The sequence below is a fragment of the Crotalus tigris genome, unplaced genomic scaffold (genome assembly GCF_016545835.1).
Source record: "Crotalus tigris isolate CLP2741 ecotype Arizona unplaced genomic scaffold, ASM1654583v1 scf7180000017550.10884619, whole genome shotgun sequence".
Lineage (NCBI taxonomy): Eukaryota > Metazoa > Chordata > Lepidosauria > Squamata > Viperidae > Crotalus > Crotalus tigris.
In genome coordinates, this window is record NW_024096468.1 from 2,638,442 (window position 1) to 2,657,518 (window position 19,077).

The 19,077-nt window shown below is 37.4% G+C and overlaps 1 protein-coding gene across 6 annotated transcripts in view; it reads right to left on the bottom strand.

The window, feature by feature from the left end:
* The window catches only part of LOC120306546, a 43,012-nt gene extending 29,578 nt beyond the window's left edge, over positions 1-13,434 (bottom strand). For 3 of the 6 annotated variants that reach the window (XM_039340012.1, XM_039340001.1, XM_039339972.1), the window contains exons 1-3: positions 13,191-13,431; positions 6,277-6,358; positions 2,159-2,265 (exon numbers count right to left, since the gene is read on the bottom strand). In XM_039340012.1, coding sequence (XP_039195946.1) covers positions 2,159-2,265; positions 6,277-6,348 — 179 coding nt within the window. In that variant the 5' untranslated portion in view covers positions 6,349-6,358; positions 13,191-13,431. Of the gene's footprint in view, positions 1-2,158; positions 2,266-6,276; positions 6,359-7,484; positions 7,621-13,190 lie in introns of those variants that run through there. The other 3 variants (XM_039340021.1, XM_039339992.1, XM_039339982.1) reach the window with 3 other exon arrangements.
* Between the last annotated feature and the right edge of the window lie 5,643 nt (positions 13,435-19,077).

Consider the following 19,077-nt stretch of genomic DNA (forward strand, 5'->3'; position numbering starts at 1 on the left):
AAAAGCTTTTGCAAACCGGCCTCCTGAACTCTTTCCAAGATGGATTGAGTTCCAAGAGCGCAAAAAGCAGTTTCCAAGCTATACTTTTTATACCTTTTACAATGCAGTCATGCCTAAGAAACCCTCCCAACTTCCCTTCTCTATATTCTTTGAAGTTGCTTTACATTTAAAGGTCATCCTGGCAATTTCCTTCCATCCACTGTGGTCTTATCTTTGTTTATTTGTAATTTCCACTGTGATCTTATCTTTGTTTATTTGTAATTTCCACTCAAGTTGATCATAATTAATTATCTTTGCTAATTACTTTTTGTGGTCACTTCACATGGACAGGAAACAGTAAACATTCCTTCTCATACATTGTCATTGCATTGTTACATTTATATTACATTAATACATTTGTGCTAAACATACAGTCTCATACATTGTTTCATTAGAACTTTATTGTTACATTTTATAAAAGAATAACTTTTATTTCCTTCAAGGGTAAGTGATAGAAGGAGACTAAGATGTAAACAACATCTGATGAAGCAGTGGAACAATCTGTTTCCTGGAGTCATTAGTGCTGCTTCATCACTGGGTCAAGCAGGAAGCATAACGTGAATAGAGAATTCACCATTTACCAGATTCTCAAGCTGGAGCCAAATTAATGCATCCAGGATATGAATATGGCTATAAGATAAAAGATATGCAATAAGCTTAATGTCAGCTTTGAAAATGAGTGTGGCTGCAGCCATTTTCCCCTATTCATTTTCGGTTGACACATAGCAGGGAGGGAGGGGAGGTTACCAGGTGCTTCGCTAGTCTAAACAGCTTCCTGCTGACCCATGCTGATGTCTTTGTGACTTCACCAGAAGTTGTCTATATCTTAGTCTTCCATCACTTTATGCCCATTACACATATCCTATACATCCTAAAATCCTAGGGATGGGAGTTACCTTGGAGATCTTCTAATCCAATCCTATACCCAAGGCAGAATTCTTGGGCCATGCCAGCAAAATGGCCATCCAACCTTTATTTGAAAACCTCCAGTGATGAAGCAGCACTAATGACTCCAGGAAACAGGTTGTTCCACTGCTTCATCAGATGTTGTTTACATCTTGATCTCCTTCTGTCACTTACCCTGATATCGTAAATGCAGTATAGTCATATCCATATAGACCAGTGGTTCTCAACCTGTGGGTCGGGACCCCATTTGGGGTCAAATGACCATTTCACGGGGGTCGCCAAACCATGCTGTCCGCCATTTTTTTCCCTTTTCCCTAGCTGTCCTACTCCCTCTTATTGGTGGCCACACCCACTTGGGGGTCACCACAATATGGGGAACTGTATTATGGGGTCACGGCATTAGAAAGGTTGAGAATCACTGATATAGACTCTACTGCCTTCCCATGTAATTAACTGAAGTTATCATAGTTTATGAAACACATTCTCTACCATATAGAGAGCCATTTGTCTGAAATGGTATAAGGTCTCCTGCCTAAGCAGGGGGTTGGACTAGATGACCTCCAACTAGGTCCCTTCCAACTACTACTACTACTACTACTATTATTTATTACTATTACTATCTTCTACTATTATTGTGGCTTATGCAATTTTTCTCATCTGAATAAAAAAAATTATTTTCAGCATCTGGCTGGAGATAAATTCAACTTTGACCAAGGGCATTCTGTTTGATAAATGCTACATCTATCTCAAGTAATAAAATGCAATGCACTGTACGTTGTCCTTAACAGGTACTTCAGAAACACATGGGGCGTATATTCTCTGAAAAATATTTTGCAAAATATTTTCTGGTTTTCCAAGCATTTCCAGTCCTAATTTGAAATATTAGTTTTAATATATTCAGGCCTACATGGCTTAGCGCCCAATGACTGGGATTCTCCAGTGGGGGCACACCAGTTCTGAAATGTTCTTCCCAGGTATGTATAATGTCCACACTAATGAATTTTAAGTCCCTAGTGAAAAGTTATTTGCCCATGCTTCTTAAATAAAGTGTCATGGGCCTTTTATTTATTTATTTATTTATGCTTTAATTGCTTTTTATTCTGCTATTTTAGGAATTTTAAAGTAGCTTCATGTTTTTAAAAACAACAATAACTGAAACTACCAAGAAAATAAAAGATGTGACTAAATAATGTAAGCTGAGGAAGTAACATACCTCTCTTGCTCTGGACAGTGTTGGTTCCACCATGGAGGGGGTCTCCCTGGAAATTGATCCTGTGGCATGTCCCAAGTATCCATCCAAAAGTTTTCATTTGGTATATTCTGGGTAATCAAAAAATAAATATTATTTACAATTGTGACTAATCAAGAAATCTTTCAAACAGGTAAAAGTGCTTATTGAGCTGAAATAAACTATTATGATATGAATATAGTAAAGTATGAGAATAATGTTGTTTGTCTGGATATGTTTTCATAATTTAATGAATGATTTATAGTTTTAGTTAACTTTCAACAAGATACAGTGCCATTAGCAATTTAAGCACGACACCAACATCAATGTTAGCACTGTATAACTGTATTAAAATTACTCATAATACTCCCTAATGCACAGTCATACTGAATGACTTTGAAAAGATTAACTTTTTAGGATATATAATGTAAGAAAATAAGGGTAGAAAACAAAACTAACATCAACGAAAAAGGTCAAGAAACAATATTTTCACATCTTATCACTAACATATCAAATTCCCCTGAATAGAAAAACTAACTCCAGGAGTTAGAAAAACAGATCATGTAAAATGAGGATGTTGACGGGAAAGACAAACATTTAAAGTGACAGCTTTTAAATTAATGTTGTATAAGGCAATTTAACCAAACAACTGGCAAATTAAAAGAGATGTAAACGAAACATTCCAGTGGAGATTCCACTGGATAGAGGACTTCCATGCTCTTAGCTAGATACACATGGCCAACTCTAGTTGTAAGAATCGGAATGCCTGAGCACAAGTGAAAATGAGAGTAAAGAATGCTTTGTTCCATTAAAGTTTTGTTAACCTCTGGATGCTCATAACTGACTTAAAGATCACACCATCAATTTTGCAATGATTCTTAGTGACCACACAGATTTTCTCCATCATAATCTGCCCCTAACTTGGTCTTTTATTTTTTCCAACAGTACATTCGTCATTACTGTACTGTACTGGGGAAGGAGACACTGAGACAGGCAATTTTCTTTAGTTCTCCAGAATGCTGCCTTCCAATAACAATATGCCATTATGTCATCATCTATGACAGGGGTGTCAAACTGCCTGCCCGCAGGCCAATTTCATCATACCGAAGCCATACTCACCCCATTGCCGGCAATGCAAATACAGTCGCGATACCGTTGCGAATGTCACGTGACATGGCAGTTTGACACCCATGTTCTATGAGAAAGGGGGTTTGTTTTTTGATCACTGGGTCTCATTTCTCATATCTTATCAGCCACTTCATGCCAATGATATAAGTTACTGTCTTGGAATGGAATCATTCTGATATTTCTGACACTTTTTCATTCACCTGACCATTAGTCATGTAATAAACATTCATGTAATAAACAATCACTGGACTATGTTACTGAAAATTGATTTCTGTTCAAGACATAAACATTGTTTGGTCAGACTCTGCATTTTTGTAAAACCACGGAAAACCTGCCTGAAACCAAGGTAATTCAAAACTGATATAGAGAATGACTTTCCTCTCCACTTATCACAGCACAGGACAAGTAAAAATATCCTTAATCCTATGCCTCCAATCAAGTATCTAGTCACTATAACCAAAGAGACCATAGTTTAAGCAATTAAACTAAATATCTGTGAAAACCTATTTTGCATTTCTTAAATTTCCCCAGAACTTTAATCATATAGATCTGATGAATCTATATGAATCTGAAATAAATTGATCCACTGTTCAGAAGACATTGTAGTTATGTGTCATTTACTGGGAAAAATTGCCAGAAGATTCCCTTGCTATGCATATGTAAGAACATAACTGAAATTCCATTTAATATCCGAAGCCTATGTGTCATAACAAGAAGCATATTCTCTACTCTCACTGTCTCAGAAACATAGGACATTAACAGGAGAAAGAAAACATAAAAGAGAGGAATGTATAGCTATACAACAGTCTTCATATTAATATAAAAGTAAATTGAATTCCAGAAATAATGTTCTCTTTGCTAAGCAGAGAGAAAACAGCAGTGGAGCTGTTGTGGCTATAGTTTTTATCAACAGCAAAGCCTGGTACAGGGTGGTGGTATACTCAAATATTTCATCTAAATCTAAAGCAACCTTGACAAGGGATAGAAGTCAAACCTGTTTATCTTATGTTGCTGCCTCCTCCCACAGTGTTTTTAAAAGGAGCCAGCAGCACTCCAAAACATTAAATAAAAAATGAACTGTTATCACAAAATAGCAGTATTAATACAGATTTATACATCACCATTATTTTGTATAACTCAAGAGGATACATTATACATAATGTTGCCACTTCATAATTTCTCTATTATACAACCTATGAAGTAGGTTGGGCTTAGAGAGTGACTGGCCCAAAGTCATCCAGAAGACTTATATATAACAATAAGCCAGAACTGCAGAAATTAATGGTTTGGAAGTACTGATCGTGCTGGTGCATTCTACAAAAACAGATACACCTGCAGTAAATTAATATAAAAGTAAATTGAAACAAATAAAGTAAATTATAACATATCAGAAATATAAAGTTTCCATATTACATCTGAGTTTAGATTCTGAGTGCTTTCCCTCATAGGGATCCTCAACCTTGGCAATTTTAAGGCTTGTGGACTTCAACTCCCAGAATTCCTCAGCCAGCAAAGCTGGCTGAGGAATTCTGGGAGTTGAAGTCCACAAGTCTTAAAGTTGCCAAGGTTGAGAACCCCTGAAGTAGAGGATAATCTGCATATACTCTTTCCCCTCTTTGCCTTTGATCTCCCTATCCCACACCTATTTTCCTCTTCTGGTATTTTCTTCTCTTATGCACTCATCCATTCCTCTCTTGACTATAGTTCATTTACACATGCAAGAAAATATCCCCTTTTTACTACTGGCTTTGTTCTCACATGTGCTTCCTCTTCTGACTCTACTAGCAAGAGGTAGTGGGCAGCCTTTTATTTTTAAGTGTTTTTGTTTACCAGTGGAAGAAATTTTCAAATTTTAATGTCAAGTATAGCGGGAGTATATGTACACCTACCAGTGAAAATGAAAAGGACTTTACGAAAAGAAAGTGTATGGATTCTGTTGTTTAGATTCAGTATGCTGCTTGACTATTTAAATTATCTGGCAATGTAGTCATCCTTGTCTGAGTATAAGGCCATTACCATTCCAATCAATAGTAAGAGGTAATGAGCACTTTTTAAAAAATTCTTCCAGTATCACATTAATTTCCTCAAATTTTCAGCCATGGTATTGAGGATTTAGATAGCATTCTTTTCATTTTTCATAATTTTTTTTATAAAACACAATTTTTGAACCAGATTGTTTTCTGAAGAAAAATAACCTTTATTCTCCAAGAATTAATTTTGTGGGTTTATGTATATCCATGTGCGTGTGCATGCGTGTGTGTCTGTGTGTATTTCTCTGATGTCTGAAATAAGAAACTAGAGTTGAAAGTTGGGAAGTGTTCTATCCCAGCCTATGGCTGTCCTTCTTAAAGGCACAAGGACAAAACCCCTTTTGAGAAAATAGGCTGGAGACTCAAAAGAAAACAAACCCCTTTTAATATGGGTAACCAACCTGCCAAATAATCCAGAAACAAAAGCACCAAACACAATCCAAATGGAGGAACTTGTCCACACAAAACCATACAAAGCAGAGAAGTAGTCACCGGCAAGACTAACAGAACATGATCCCATGAAATACTTTGCAATGGTTGCCTTCAGCAACCAGCACCGCCCACACCTTCCCTTTTTATAAAGCAATCCCAAGGCGTTGCCTCTCAGTGCCTTCTCCTCCCCCCTTGGAGTTGTCGTATTGACTGCTGCTGATCTGCTCTTGCTAATTGCCTGTGTCTACGAGCATCAATAATCATGTCCATCAGGTGTGAATCCTCCAAGTCTGACTCATTCTTCCCACACAGCTGAGCTTCATCAGGAACACAACTGGAAGGCCAAGGCTCTTCATCAAACTGTGAATCTTGTAATTCATCAGAGCCTCTATCTGACCCTGATAGCCCTTCTAATGCCTCCTTCACCTCCTCCTCAGATTCCCCAGACTCAGCTGTTGGGAACACAGGCTGGCACAGAATCACGACAGGAAGAATTAAACAGAAAAAACTTACATTCTGATGAAACCACTGATTATGACCTCTTCCACGGAACCTCTGCCTTGGTGGGAAAAAGTGCCTGTCCATATTTCAAGTCCTGTGAGGAATTAAAAATAATACAGTGTATAAGCATTACATTTAGATACATTTTGTTTAGAAGTCTTCTAAACAGAAATGCATAGGAATTTATAGCTAATGTCACTATGCAAGTCTCTTTCTACAGCAGTGTTTCTCAAATATTCTGCAATCGTGGACCAATAAATATTTTAAAAATGGAGGACCCCAAAATTAAACAATCATCCATCTCCCCACATACTGTCTTTAAGAGTAGGGATCATATTTTTTTGGCAAATAAAGTTTATGTATGCCTTGCCATCTTCTCCACTTTAAAAGGCTTTTTAAAATTAAATTTTATACCAAAACAGTCAATTCAAAATTAAATTTGTGCCTCTTGAGAAAGGCTTATTGCAGAGAGGTAAGTGCTAGTTCAGTCAGATAGGCAATGAAAGTTTGAGGGCTGAGACAGAATTGGTGTACACAGATGTCAAGAGTTTGGAGCCTCTGCCAAGGCTGAAATCACATAAGAAACTTCACACAGGAATTATAGTCAAATTATTGTTATTTATCATTGTGCAATAGCTTGAGCTCATTATACACACATACCCACATATTTAATGTGTTCACTATTTTGTGCTCAAATACCACCACACTTAGACAGTACTCATGATAGCTTAAAGCATCAAACAGAAAAACATGGTAAAAACAGAAAAAAATAAAAATGCAAAGCCATCATAACTACCACATATACATTTTGGGCTATTAAGCTGGACCCATTGTTAGCACCCTGAAAAATCCAAATGTTTTCCAGATGTGTAATCTGTTTTGACTGGGGGTTGCCAAATACAGATTTTTATAATTATTTGCAGAGAAGTGCAAATATTTTATATATATATGTATATATATATATATTCAGAAACCTGGAATTAGAAATTGAATTAGCAGCAAGTAACCAATGGTACCTTAAATAGGCAACCATTCCTCAATTTTGTGTGAAGTCATCCTTATATTCCACTTTATAAATTTCAGTTGCAAAGATTCTGATAACTGGTTGTTTTCAACATTAACCTGTACTACCTAAATCGATGAAAAGTAAAATATTATAATGTAAATGATTAGCAAATGCATTGAAGGCTTGTTTTGCAAGATAAATATTCATAGCTTACAATTTCACATTATGTTTTTGTTTATGCAATTTGTTTGCCCTGTCCAATTGAAGGAAAAGTCTTCATCGGGGTCCAGTTCAAGCTGGGAATAAACAACATGGCAACTGCTTTAGAAAGAGGTTGCAGTTTATTGAAGAGGAGAGCCAGGCAGAAAGATGGCTCTGGAAGAAAAAAAGAGAGAGCACATGTAGGGAATGGGTTTTTATACCCTCTGGGGCTCTTGAGGTTTTTGCCTGTTCCTGTATGAGGCTTTGTATTTTCTATGTCATGTACTTTGACCTGAGTCTGAGTGTGCCCCTTTGGCATCTGTGGGTTAATCCTATTATGTCCTGTCTTAGAGTTTAGATAGGGTATGTAGATTTTAGGTGTCTTTGTCTTCCTAAGCTTCTAGCTGGAGGGCTCCAACTTTCCTGAATGGATTATCATATCTGCATTTCTACAGAGCTGGTTTCTGCTTGGGGGGAGGGAGACTTGGGGCTATTAAGAAAAACTGGGCATGCTTTTCTGCCTCTTTAAGATCTTTTGAGGAAATATAATATTCTGCCCTTTTAATATTTCCTTCTCTGGGGGGGGGGCTGACTTCCCACAGCCCTGAGCCTTGATTCTTCCAACAAAAGGACTCTGCCTCATCTTCAACTTGTTATGCACACTCTCTAGGTTCAGTCTGGTATGGACAAAGAGACCCCAATTCTCTCTAAGTGACACATTTATTAGAATTCAAAGAAAGATGGGTCCTCCCATAAGGCTTAGAAAGGACCATGGACAATATTTCAGCAAGCATTTATACTTTATTTGGTAATATAAGTAAGGAAACATAAGCTAATTAGAAAGGAAACACATATTGTCTGTGGAACACAGAAATTACTAAAATATCTTTATCACTTCCTCTTATTAGTGAACACAAGCAATTTAAGTCATGTTTATTTAAAGAAACTAATGTGTTTTCCAGAGTGGCCTGGTATTCTACAGAGCAAATTCTTTTTAAAGACTTGTTGCTGTCTCAGCTATTTGTGACATGCATTTGCACACATAGGCATCTGTCTCACAATCCACACAATTTCAACATAGGAACTTTCATCAAGATTTATGTTAACCTGACCAACAAACTCCTGCCACTATCTTCTCCTCCACCTTTGCACTTTTGACCATCCTCTACAATAGTACCCCTCGGAATAAGTCCCAGCCAAAGACAAAAAGAAAGGTCAACTGGGGGCAATGGCTGGTGAGTGGCAGCAGGATGGCAGTTGTAAATGCAGACAGCCAAATTTTCATCATGTGACTATGGGTGTTGCAACAGTTGTAATTTTGAGGACTGGTCATAAGTAATTTTTCAGTGCTGTTACAACTTTTGTATGGTTGCTGAATTAATGAACTTAAGCAAGGATTTCTGCATATCAGCATTTTATCATCTTTTTTGAACATCCAGGACAAAGCAACAGACTAACCACAAAAGGCAGACTGTAACTACAATCTTAATGAACTATATGTTTTACCAGGAAGAAAACCCACTGATAGGACTTGGAATTATTTTTTTCAATGAGATTGGAATTATTTTTTTCAATGAGATTAGTTTTTCTATCAATTTGTTTGGAAGAGACCTTAAAATGACTAGATCAGTGGTGGCGAACCTATGGCACGGGTGCCAGAGGCGGCACTCAAAGCCCTCTCTGTGGGCACGCACGCCGTCGCCCCAGTCCTAGGCCTTCAGCTGGGTTTTATAAATCCTTTTCGCTTTAGGCCTCCGCCGCCGTGTGGAAAAAAAAAAAAAAAGGTTCAATCAGTCAATTTCAACTTCTCACAAAAAAAAAAGATCTTGCAAAGTTGGAATTGATTGATTGAACTTTTTAGTCCCACCCAGTCTGCCATTACCACTGCAGCCACGCCCACCCAATGGGCCACACCCAGCCAATGGGCCACCCCCACCTGGCACTCAACGATGCATAAGTGGGTTTTGGGTTGCAGTTTGGGCACTCAGTCTCTAAAAGATTTGCCATCACTGGACTAGATCATAATTGCCACATCTTATTTTTTTAACTGTATTTATTTTAGAATGTTTACAAACTGTCCAATCAATTAAGACTCTGGACAGTATCATACTGAGTAAATGCACCAGCACTTACTTTATCAGCAATGTCACAATCAAGTTCTTGGAATGCCAAGATGGATACCATTAGGGAATTGTGCAGCAAGTATCCAAATGGAGTCAGAAACTCTGATGCAAACTTGCAGTTTTGTATAAATAAATATATTTTACATCTATATATTCAGCAAACTAGATAGTCAGGCAAACAGGAGCATCAGCCAATCTCATTGTACACATGTTTCACTTTGATAATAAAGACTGATTTGATTTGATGAGATAAATCACAGAGCATACAAAAGAAAAAGGCAGGAAAAAGGAAACTCCCCCTCCACACCCACAGCAACCAATCAAAACACAGATTTCCTCATGCAGGAACCAGCAATCTTCAACCAATCAACAATAACTGTGTTCTGGTTCATGTACAACCCCCCACTGTTCTAGTTGTTAAATTTAAGTATCTTAACACATTAGGATATAGTGATTTAATAATGACTTTGTGGACTTTCAGGTTGTCCAAGAATAATGTCTATTGTTAGCTCAATTTATTTACCACAGATTTTATGCCACTCAATTTCCCGGCAATATAAAGGGTTAAATACAATTCTCATCACAATAGAGCAATAACAGTTAAGAACACCACCTAAGAGGATAGATTAATCCACATTGCCCCTACATAATTTCCAGAAAACCTTATCTTCTTAATTTTCTGGATGCACAACAAGGGAGCAGTCCAGAAAGCTGGGTAATCTATCACCTCAAGCAGTAAGAAAATTAAGTTGTCAGAGGGGTTAGGTGACAAAATCTTAAACACTAGATAATGTATCTATTTTAACTCTTCCTTTATTAGCAAGTACATTCAGGAGCATTGTCTTAATCTGCGTTCTTCTTCGCTCTATTTTAATATTAGTAGAGGCTGGTCCCCATATGAAACACAAATGTCCATCAAGTGTTGTTCTGCAAACATTCCTCCTTACTCCCAAGTTCATACTTATGGGAGCATCACTGATAAGAGTGGAATGCAGAAACCCTGTATATTGCATTCCTTTAGGTGGAGGGACCATTAAAAAAGCTTTCTCACTCTCTTACCAGATGGGCAGACTCAAGCTAGAGAAGCACCCCTTTGTCCAAAGATAAGATGGATTATTCCTTTGAATCCAGTTATTCAGTCTGCTAGGTTTAATTGAAGATTACTTTTTCCCATCAAGTCTTAGGAATGTCCTACCATGTTAGCAGTGCTCTTTTTGTAAAAAAAAAAAAAAAATGTGCTGGAACTCACACATGTCATACAACCTGTATTGCCTACCCTACAAGGTTCCATCCAAAAAAGGTGCGGGAACTCCATTCTGGGCGTTCTATGACAAAAAAAGCCCTGCATGTTAGGATCTTCACTTTATCTCTTTTAAAGTCTGGAATCAAGGCATATTACTGGGTATCTTCTACAGCCTTATGATAACTTACTTCATGCTAACAGACCTTCATTTAGATATTAAACAGCAAGAAGAAAGGGATGAGCCCCATAGCACCCCTTACCAAAGCATCTGAGATTGATCTATCTCAACAATCAATACAACTGAAACCAGCCACTTAGAAAAATTAATACTCCAAGTGTCTCTGATGCCAACATAGACCAGAACTGATGTTCCTCCCTGATACTATTAAGCTAATTTCCTAGTTAATAAACCAAACTATAACTATATATGGATTCCTGCCTATGGAGAAGCTTTATGAAAGAAGGACCAGCACTGAAAAGATGTCATGCCTTGAGTAAATGTGTACACTTTAGGCAAGCTAAGGATTAGGCAAGCTAAGGAAAAACTATTTGCAAAAGTAATTATTATTCTATATAGTAGGAAATATAAAGCTTACGCAAGAATTCCATGAACAAGTTTTATTGCTCTGCTGAAACTGATTTTACTATTTGGGAGGGCACTGGAAAACTTACCTAAATGGACTAGAAATATTTTAAAATAGACTACATTGGCGAGTTAAATGCTTAAATTTGAAATTACAAATGGAAATATAGAACTGACTTAGAACAGATGTTTTCATCATATTCTACAGCAGCAAGGGTTCTTAAAACAATTCAAAAAGTGGTTTTCTTCCAGAACTAATTAGATTAGAAAATCCATTAAGCGAGGTATGTACAGAAACTATAATCTTGCTTCTAAAGGCAGAACTTAGTATCTTTACTTTGTATTACTAATAATACCAAATATAAGCAAAATAAAAAGTGATAAAAGATGAGAGAAGTCCTCACACCTCATTTATAAAGAAACAAAATGTGATATGCCACCATCTGGTGAAGATCTTGCAAATAAAACTGAAAGAATTCACATTTCCACTTCACTCCGAGGGGATAAGAAAAGCAAACATGATCTAAACATGTTAGTATAATACTCGGGAGTGGAAATGGCCAATATTAACGTTTCAGCACAAAAGTAACTCAGTTATCTTTTCAGGTGCACATTGCTTGTTTTTTAAGTTTTCAAAAACAAATTCGTGCTAGAAGGCTAAAAGTGTATCTTCAAAAGCAAACTTCGTGCAATCAGCCTTTAAAGGGAGGGAAATGGTTTAAAAATATAAAGATAAGGTTATATATTTTCTTCTTTATATTTTTATCTGTCCGCCATTTTTTTCTCCGCACTTCTTTTTATTAATTTGTATTAGTTTTTTATCCTTGCGTTTTTAAACTTTAATAAAACTTATTTTTAAAAAACGAGGCAAACGGTGAGGAGAAAAGGAGGGGAGGAGATAAGAACGCTAAAACGCAAAGAAAACTAACAGCGTGAATAACAACACAGACAAACCACTCCTAGCACACTTTTTCTCCAAGATTATGCCCTGAGGATGACTTTAAATAGCCTTCTCCACCGTGGTGCCTTCAGATCTGTAGGAGCTACAACTGGGAATTACATTCCTACTTTCCATCTTAAGGGCTCCAAATAATGGAAGCTGTTTACAAACTAGTTCTTAAAAGCTATTACAGGAGACAGCCCCTTATTAGCAAGAGCTGACAGGATAGCCACGAGCTGCCTGCTTAAAAATAATCGCAATCTACAGGTAAACCATTGCACCGCATCGACCTCATCGCGCGCAGAAGGCACAACTGAACTCGGTTCTGGCTTCACCATCCGCGACCCTATCCCCCCCCCCCATCCATGGTGTCTGTCAACACATTTTGAAGTAGGGCCGAAGCAATAAGCAGCACTTCTTTTGCACAAGTAGACCTGTAATTACCTCTTTCTGATCACCAAACTGAAAATCTGTTTTAAGAGCATCTTCAAAATAGTCGGAAGAAGGAAAAGAGAAATCAAGAAATATTTACAGCAATAACAACGCTCTTATAGCAACTCATAAAAATTATAAAACATTCTAGAACATATGTTTAACCAAAAATACAATTAAACAACTCTTGAGAAAGTCTGCTTTCCCTCCCCCCCGCCCCCTTATCTCCCCTGCCGGCTTATATTGCACAAAGTCAACAGATTCACCTAGTTTCAGAATCCTGTAGTCATAATTTTAAATAGTGCGCAAAATTCCATAGCAGTTATTTTTGTTTCAAGGCAGTCTTGCGTCACATCGCTTGTCCAAATACGTAAGAAAACCAGTCCTGGAAAACTTACCAAGCCAGGGTCTACTTTGGCTTTGCTTTAAAACGGAGATCCAGTCCAATTCGACCGCTCACCAGAAACGGAAGGGCTGACTGGAGCTTTACTAAAGATCAAACTGGAGAAGCGCACTGATAACGTTAAGGTCTCCGCGTCAGGAGTTCAAAGAAAAAGCGCAGTCGAACAACACAGGAACGAACCAAGCAACAACCACCTTAAGACGTGCTTCTTTTCGGCTTTGCAGCTGCAGGCAGGAAGGCGGAGCACAAGAGCTCCCGCATGGTCGAGAGCAAGGAGGGACCAAACATTTGGCGCAGGAAAATGAAACCCACGAGTTAACGGGCTATGGTGAAAAAGAACCGGAGGGGCCAAACGTGTTTTTTTCCCTCTCTTATAACAAAAATGTATGTAGAATTTTAGCCAATTAATTCAGGTATAGTCTAGTATTATGCATTATGCCAAATGCATAAAGGGGGAAAAACAGGCATGGTGGCCTTTTCAAAGTTTGCAATAAAATTGAAGATAGGAGATGGAAATTACCACAAGTCATTCAAGCTTTTTACAGTTTATCCTGTAATATTTTTTTTTTAAAAATCTTCGAGTACATTGTTTTGGGTGTCTTTCATGAACAAATAAGTGTCTTCGTATTCCAAATAAGGCCGAGTGATAGATAATTTGCATAAGGCTTCAAAAGCCTTAAAAGAAACGTCAACTAGAAATGCCAGAAAAAGGCTTTACCGGTGGCTGGGAAAGTCCTTTTCAGTAACTATACTTTACACCAGAGGTCCCCAACTTTTTGGGCACCAGGGACCTGTTCCGTGGAGAAAGATTTTTCCATGGACTGGAGAGTGTGTGATTTAATGTGCTGCCTGCATCCCACGGATGGGGCTTTGCTCATTTGTGCAGACCAGTTGCTGGCATGGTGTGGCCCAGTACTGTCCACAGACCGGGGGTTGGGGACCCTGCTTTACACCACATACATACAATGTACATTATCATGCAGGCCTAAGGACCCAACAAGAGTACAAGGTCGTTTCCAGAAACTAGGGAAAGTCAGAAGCTCAGAACCCTGATAAACACTAAGCCATTGTTTCTCAACTTTGCCTAGGAGCTTCTGGAAGCTAAAGTTGATACATCTTTAAATTGCTGAGGTTGAGAAATACTGGGCTAAGGAATAGTTCTGCTATGTTAAAAATGAAAAATGTAGGTCTGTTGTAAGGAGAAAATAGCCAGTTTGTAATACAGTAGTGAAAAAGCGGAACTTTTTTTTTAACCTCTTTCAGAAACAGAATAGAAACAGAGATGCAGCAAGATGTGGGGCAAACAGTGAAAGACAGGCAGACAGATCAACCCCTAGTTAATTGCTACACTGCTGGGGCAACCAGGAAACTGCATTTTTTTACTAGATAAGGAAAGACTATTCTGCTAATTTAAACCTAACCAGCGTTAAATGGATTACTTCTCAAAGAGACTGAAGGAAGTTGTGGAAAGGATTGCAAAACTATTCTCTGTTATCTGTAAGACATAGAGAAGGACTTGTGAGTCCCACAATGCCTTATAAATAATATACTTGGACCCAGTAAAACCTTTAACAGAGTCCCTCATTATATTCTCTCTGATAAAATGGTAAAATAAAAGTTAGGCAATACTAGTGTTAGATGCAGCCTGTTAGCTGAATGACTTCATCTAAGGAATGATAGGAATAAGTGAAAGGTCTTCAAAATTTAAAATTGTAAGAGGAAGTAGCCGCAAGAGGAAATAGCTAGCTTAAAAGTAAAACAAAACTAATGGAAAGACAGGAAAGACAAAATTAAACTAACTGAATAACAGGAAAGAAACTATTGTTCTAAGAATCCATAACATAACCAGGAAGACCATGCTCATTTAAATGCATGTGATATATGATTTAGTATATTTGGGGAGGGTAGCAGGAAATATGTAGAAGGTGGTCAGAGAGAATGTAACCTCATAGTACCTCAGCCAATTGGGAACAAAGAGGGATGGGTGGTCGATGTAGGGAATGTATAAAGATGTTGATTTGAGATGATGAACTTTGGAGAAAACCAAGCTTTGAAAGCTTCTCTCCTTGCTTATTGCAATAAACGAAACAAGGTGGTCTTAACTGTGTCTTGGCTGGTTATTGATCAGGCAAGTTTGCCACTGGTTGCAAAGGAAAGTAGCCTGGAGCACATAACAGGAGTGTAGAATAAGTGCACCACATCAGCTATTAATTTGTGTCTTGGTTTCAGAAAAAGGTAAATGTTGCCAACTCTGTAGCAAATGTATATTTCCAAGGTATCTTCAACTTTTTCTCCAGGGTGAAGAAATTTTTTAAATCAATCTTGTACTTTTGAATCTTGTATTCCTCTGCTTATGTAGCAGAACATACACCTCAGTAAAATATATTGATTAGTTTTTAACATTAGCATATAAATTATTCAAAGAAGTAGCTTCAGTCAGGGCTGTGCCAAAAATTATTACATATTAAATTATCTACTGATGCTAAGACTGTAGGCCAAATATGGCCTTTTATGCTTGTGCCTCAGCATGCGTATTTTCCAACGAGACAGACCAAGACAGGTAGATCATTAATTACAATTTATTCAGAGTATTCTGATAAAAGGGATTTCTCTCATTTAAAGAGGGAAACTTGAGACCCATCTTACATTCCCTTTTATATTTAAGACATCAAAGAAAATGCAAGAGAAAAGGTGATCGGACAGGACAAAAGTAACTTCCCCTTTGCATGCTACATACATGCTACATATTTCCAACATGCCACACATGTTTATTAAAATGAAGTCTGATGACAGAAGGGGCATAAATTTAAAGATTTTAATAAGGAAAAAATTTGTTTGGAGTTCACTACAAGCTTGTCAGTGTCTCGGACTTCATCTGGACAGCTGCTCCACAATTTCTTGATGAGAAGTATTAGTATAGCTGTTTCCCAACTGAAGCTGAGGGGACTAACCACATATAGGAGGTGTTAGTTTAGTGAAGGAATATGGCTAAGGAACATTGCTAAGAAATTTTGCAAGCAAGTCCATACCTGAAATAAAGGAAGATGCCTATTTGCTTCTGCACAGAAATAAAGTGTTTGGATTCTATTTTCCTCAGTTCTGCATGATTCAATGGCTCATCACACTATGTGAATGAACTCAGTATTGGCACTGGCCAACACATTCATACATCACAATTCAACAGTTGAGCCATAAAATATAATTTTTAAATCACAGTGGAAGACCAATAGCAGACTCTTTGATATTTTGCTACCACTACAGTTTTCCTGCTACAAAGTCACTAATTTTAAACTGAAATTGGGCATTAAGACTTAACAAGACATGTGAATCCAATTGTTTTATTGTTCGAAGGAGAGAGGACCAAAAGGAGCAAGAAGGAGATGCATGTTTCACTTACAATATAAAATGACTAAATTTCTCTTCTCCCTTTTCATTAAGTATTTGGTATTCCTGAAGACTTAAGTATTGCTCTTTAAAGGCAAGTCAGTATTGCCCTTGGTCTCTGAAATGCCTTTCTTAAGAATTGCTCATCTTGGGACTATTGTCTCATTCAAATTCTATTTTGATTATCTTCCTAAAGCTTTTTAAATTGTAGATCAATTTTTAACCTTCACATACTTATGTTTGGGGGGCGGGGGTTGTCTCCTTTGTTAGAGGGTATTCTATGTTATAACTTTAGTTCTATCACTTAACATTTACCTATACCAGACATTATTTTGAAAGACTTGATATGTATTTAATTTAACAAAACATGATTTATATTTCTTTTGTCTTGCATCCTAAAATTAAGAAGTTTTACATGCTTTGGAAATCCAATCCCCCCAATATCTTATCCAGTTAATACAATTTATTAAATAGTATTTGGGTTAATTACAGATAAGATTCAAATATCACTAGATATATAAAGTTGCAATTAAAACTTTCTAAGATAAAGGCCTTAAGCAGTTAGTCACTAAAGTTTAAACAGAAAATTTAAATAGATGACAAATTGATAACAATAGATCTTAAATCTATATACATTTTTAGGCCTGTTCCCCCTACCTGTTATACATGTGCGCAACTCGACTTGCACAAGTGGTGGGCCGGCACACCTGTGCGCACATATGCACAGGCAGTTCCTTTCTCCGCCTCCACCCGGCTGCCAAGCTGTAAAGATTGGGGAATGCTGTTATAAAGGAATAAAAATAATTGAATTCCACTGTGCCTTTGGACAAGATAAAGGTTTTCATCTTGGGTATGCAGTGCCTACACTGAATAACAGCTCTTACCACTGACCTTTTTGGCTGCAATTGCTGGTCATTGTAATGCAGTGGCCATAGGCTCTCACCCTCAAGAGAGATAGCACAATCTACAATAAACAGCCAGCAAACTCCCCTCTCCTTTGCACTGATTATGATACCTATAGTGGTAATGGAATGTCTGCAGGAAAACAACTTAGCACCAAGAGCTCAAGATATAAGAGGCAATTGACATAGGCTCTCAATTTCCATTCTGAAGATTGTAGAGCAGGGGTATCAAGCTGCCAGCCCATGGTTGTATCATGCGGAGGCAATGCGGAAAAAAGTCACGATATATCGTGACACATCACGTGGCGAGTTTGACACCCATTTTGTAGAGAGTGATACGTCACTAATTTCTTACTACAATGAGAAACTGAACTCTGTTTTCCTTTGAAAAGTGCATGTCCTTAGTCTTATAAAAACTTTTTTTTTCTTTTTTTTCTGTTTGGTATGCTTCTGGCCATAGCTGCAACAAAATGTGGGCAATCCAATTAAATCTAGATTCAGAAGCAGACCCTGCAGCTGAAGGGTTGTTTTAGTTACAGTTACAAACTCAGCTGCAAATTCTGCCTCTGAATCAAGATTTAAATGAGCTAGCATGCTTCTTATCAGTTTTGCAATCCCACCCAGAAAAAGGAAACATCTGGTACGCCACTGAATTTTAGTTAATACTGCTATCCTCTGTACACCTAAAAAAGATATAACAAAAGAAATTGGTTCAGAAGCCCTAATATCCATTCACTAATGTAAGATGCTAAGAAGCAGTCACAGGCACGTCTTGAGCAGAGGCAGAAGCTGCTGCTGACAACCTCTGTCTTGTTTATTGCTTTTATATTTTTTTTTACATACACAAGCTTAACCATTAGATACTGACAACAGTTAATGCATTGGAAAATGCCTTCATCTAACCAAGTATTTTCTAGTAACATATTATATGGTTAAAGACTAGATAAAGAACAAACACAGGGAGATCAAAGACAGTAAAAGATAGGAAAGAGCTAAGCATATTTGTTTCGGTAGGTGAGGCATTAAGTCAAAAGGGGATGACCTTTTGGCTGCTTCACTGGGACAAAGGGTCTCAAAAGGTTACAGAATTATGAGGTTTGTGGGGGTGCAAAACATGGCAGTTTGCTGCGCATGCATGTCACCCCTACAACTAATACTGAAAAATAAGCAAAGAAACTTTGCTTTTATATATGTGTAGCAAGATTATTGAATACACAAAGATGAAAAGGAGGAATGCTTGGTGAACTATGTAGTGAATTATGATTATTGCTCTTTAAAAATTTGGATATAGAATGCTGATGAAAATGTAATGGTGAAATTGAGGGAACTATAAATGTAGTAGCAGCATCTGGCATCTAAAAAGTAGTAGCATCTGTTGGGTGAAAAATTAACAAGGGTCAAACCAAATTAGTACTTAGATAGGAAACCTCAGGGTATCCCAGGACTAGACTGAAAGAATCTGGAAGAAGGGATCGGTAAAACTACTTCCATATTGTTATGAAAAATATTATGTAGATACACTGATGACATCACATTGATAAAACAATCTGAAGACTTCAATACCTGTGAAAAAGCTCTTGATAATTCTTTAAAGGA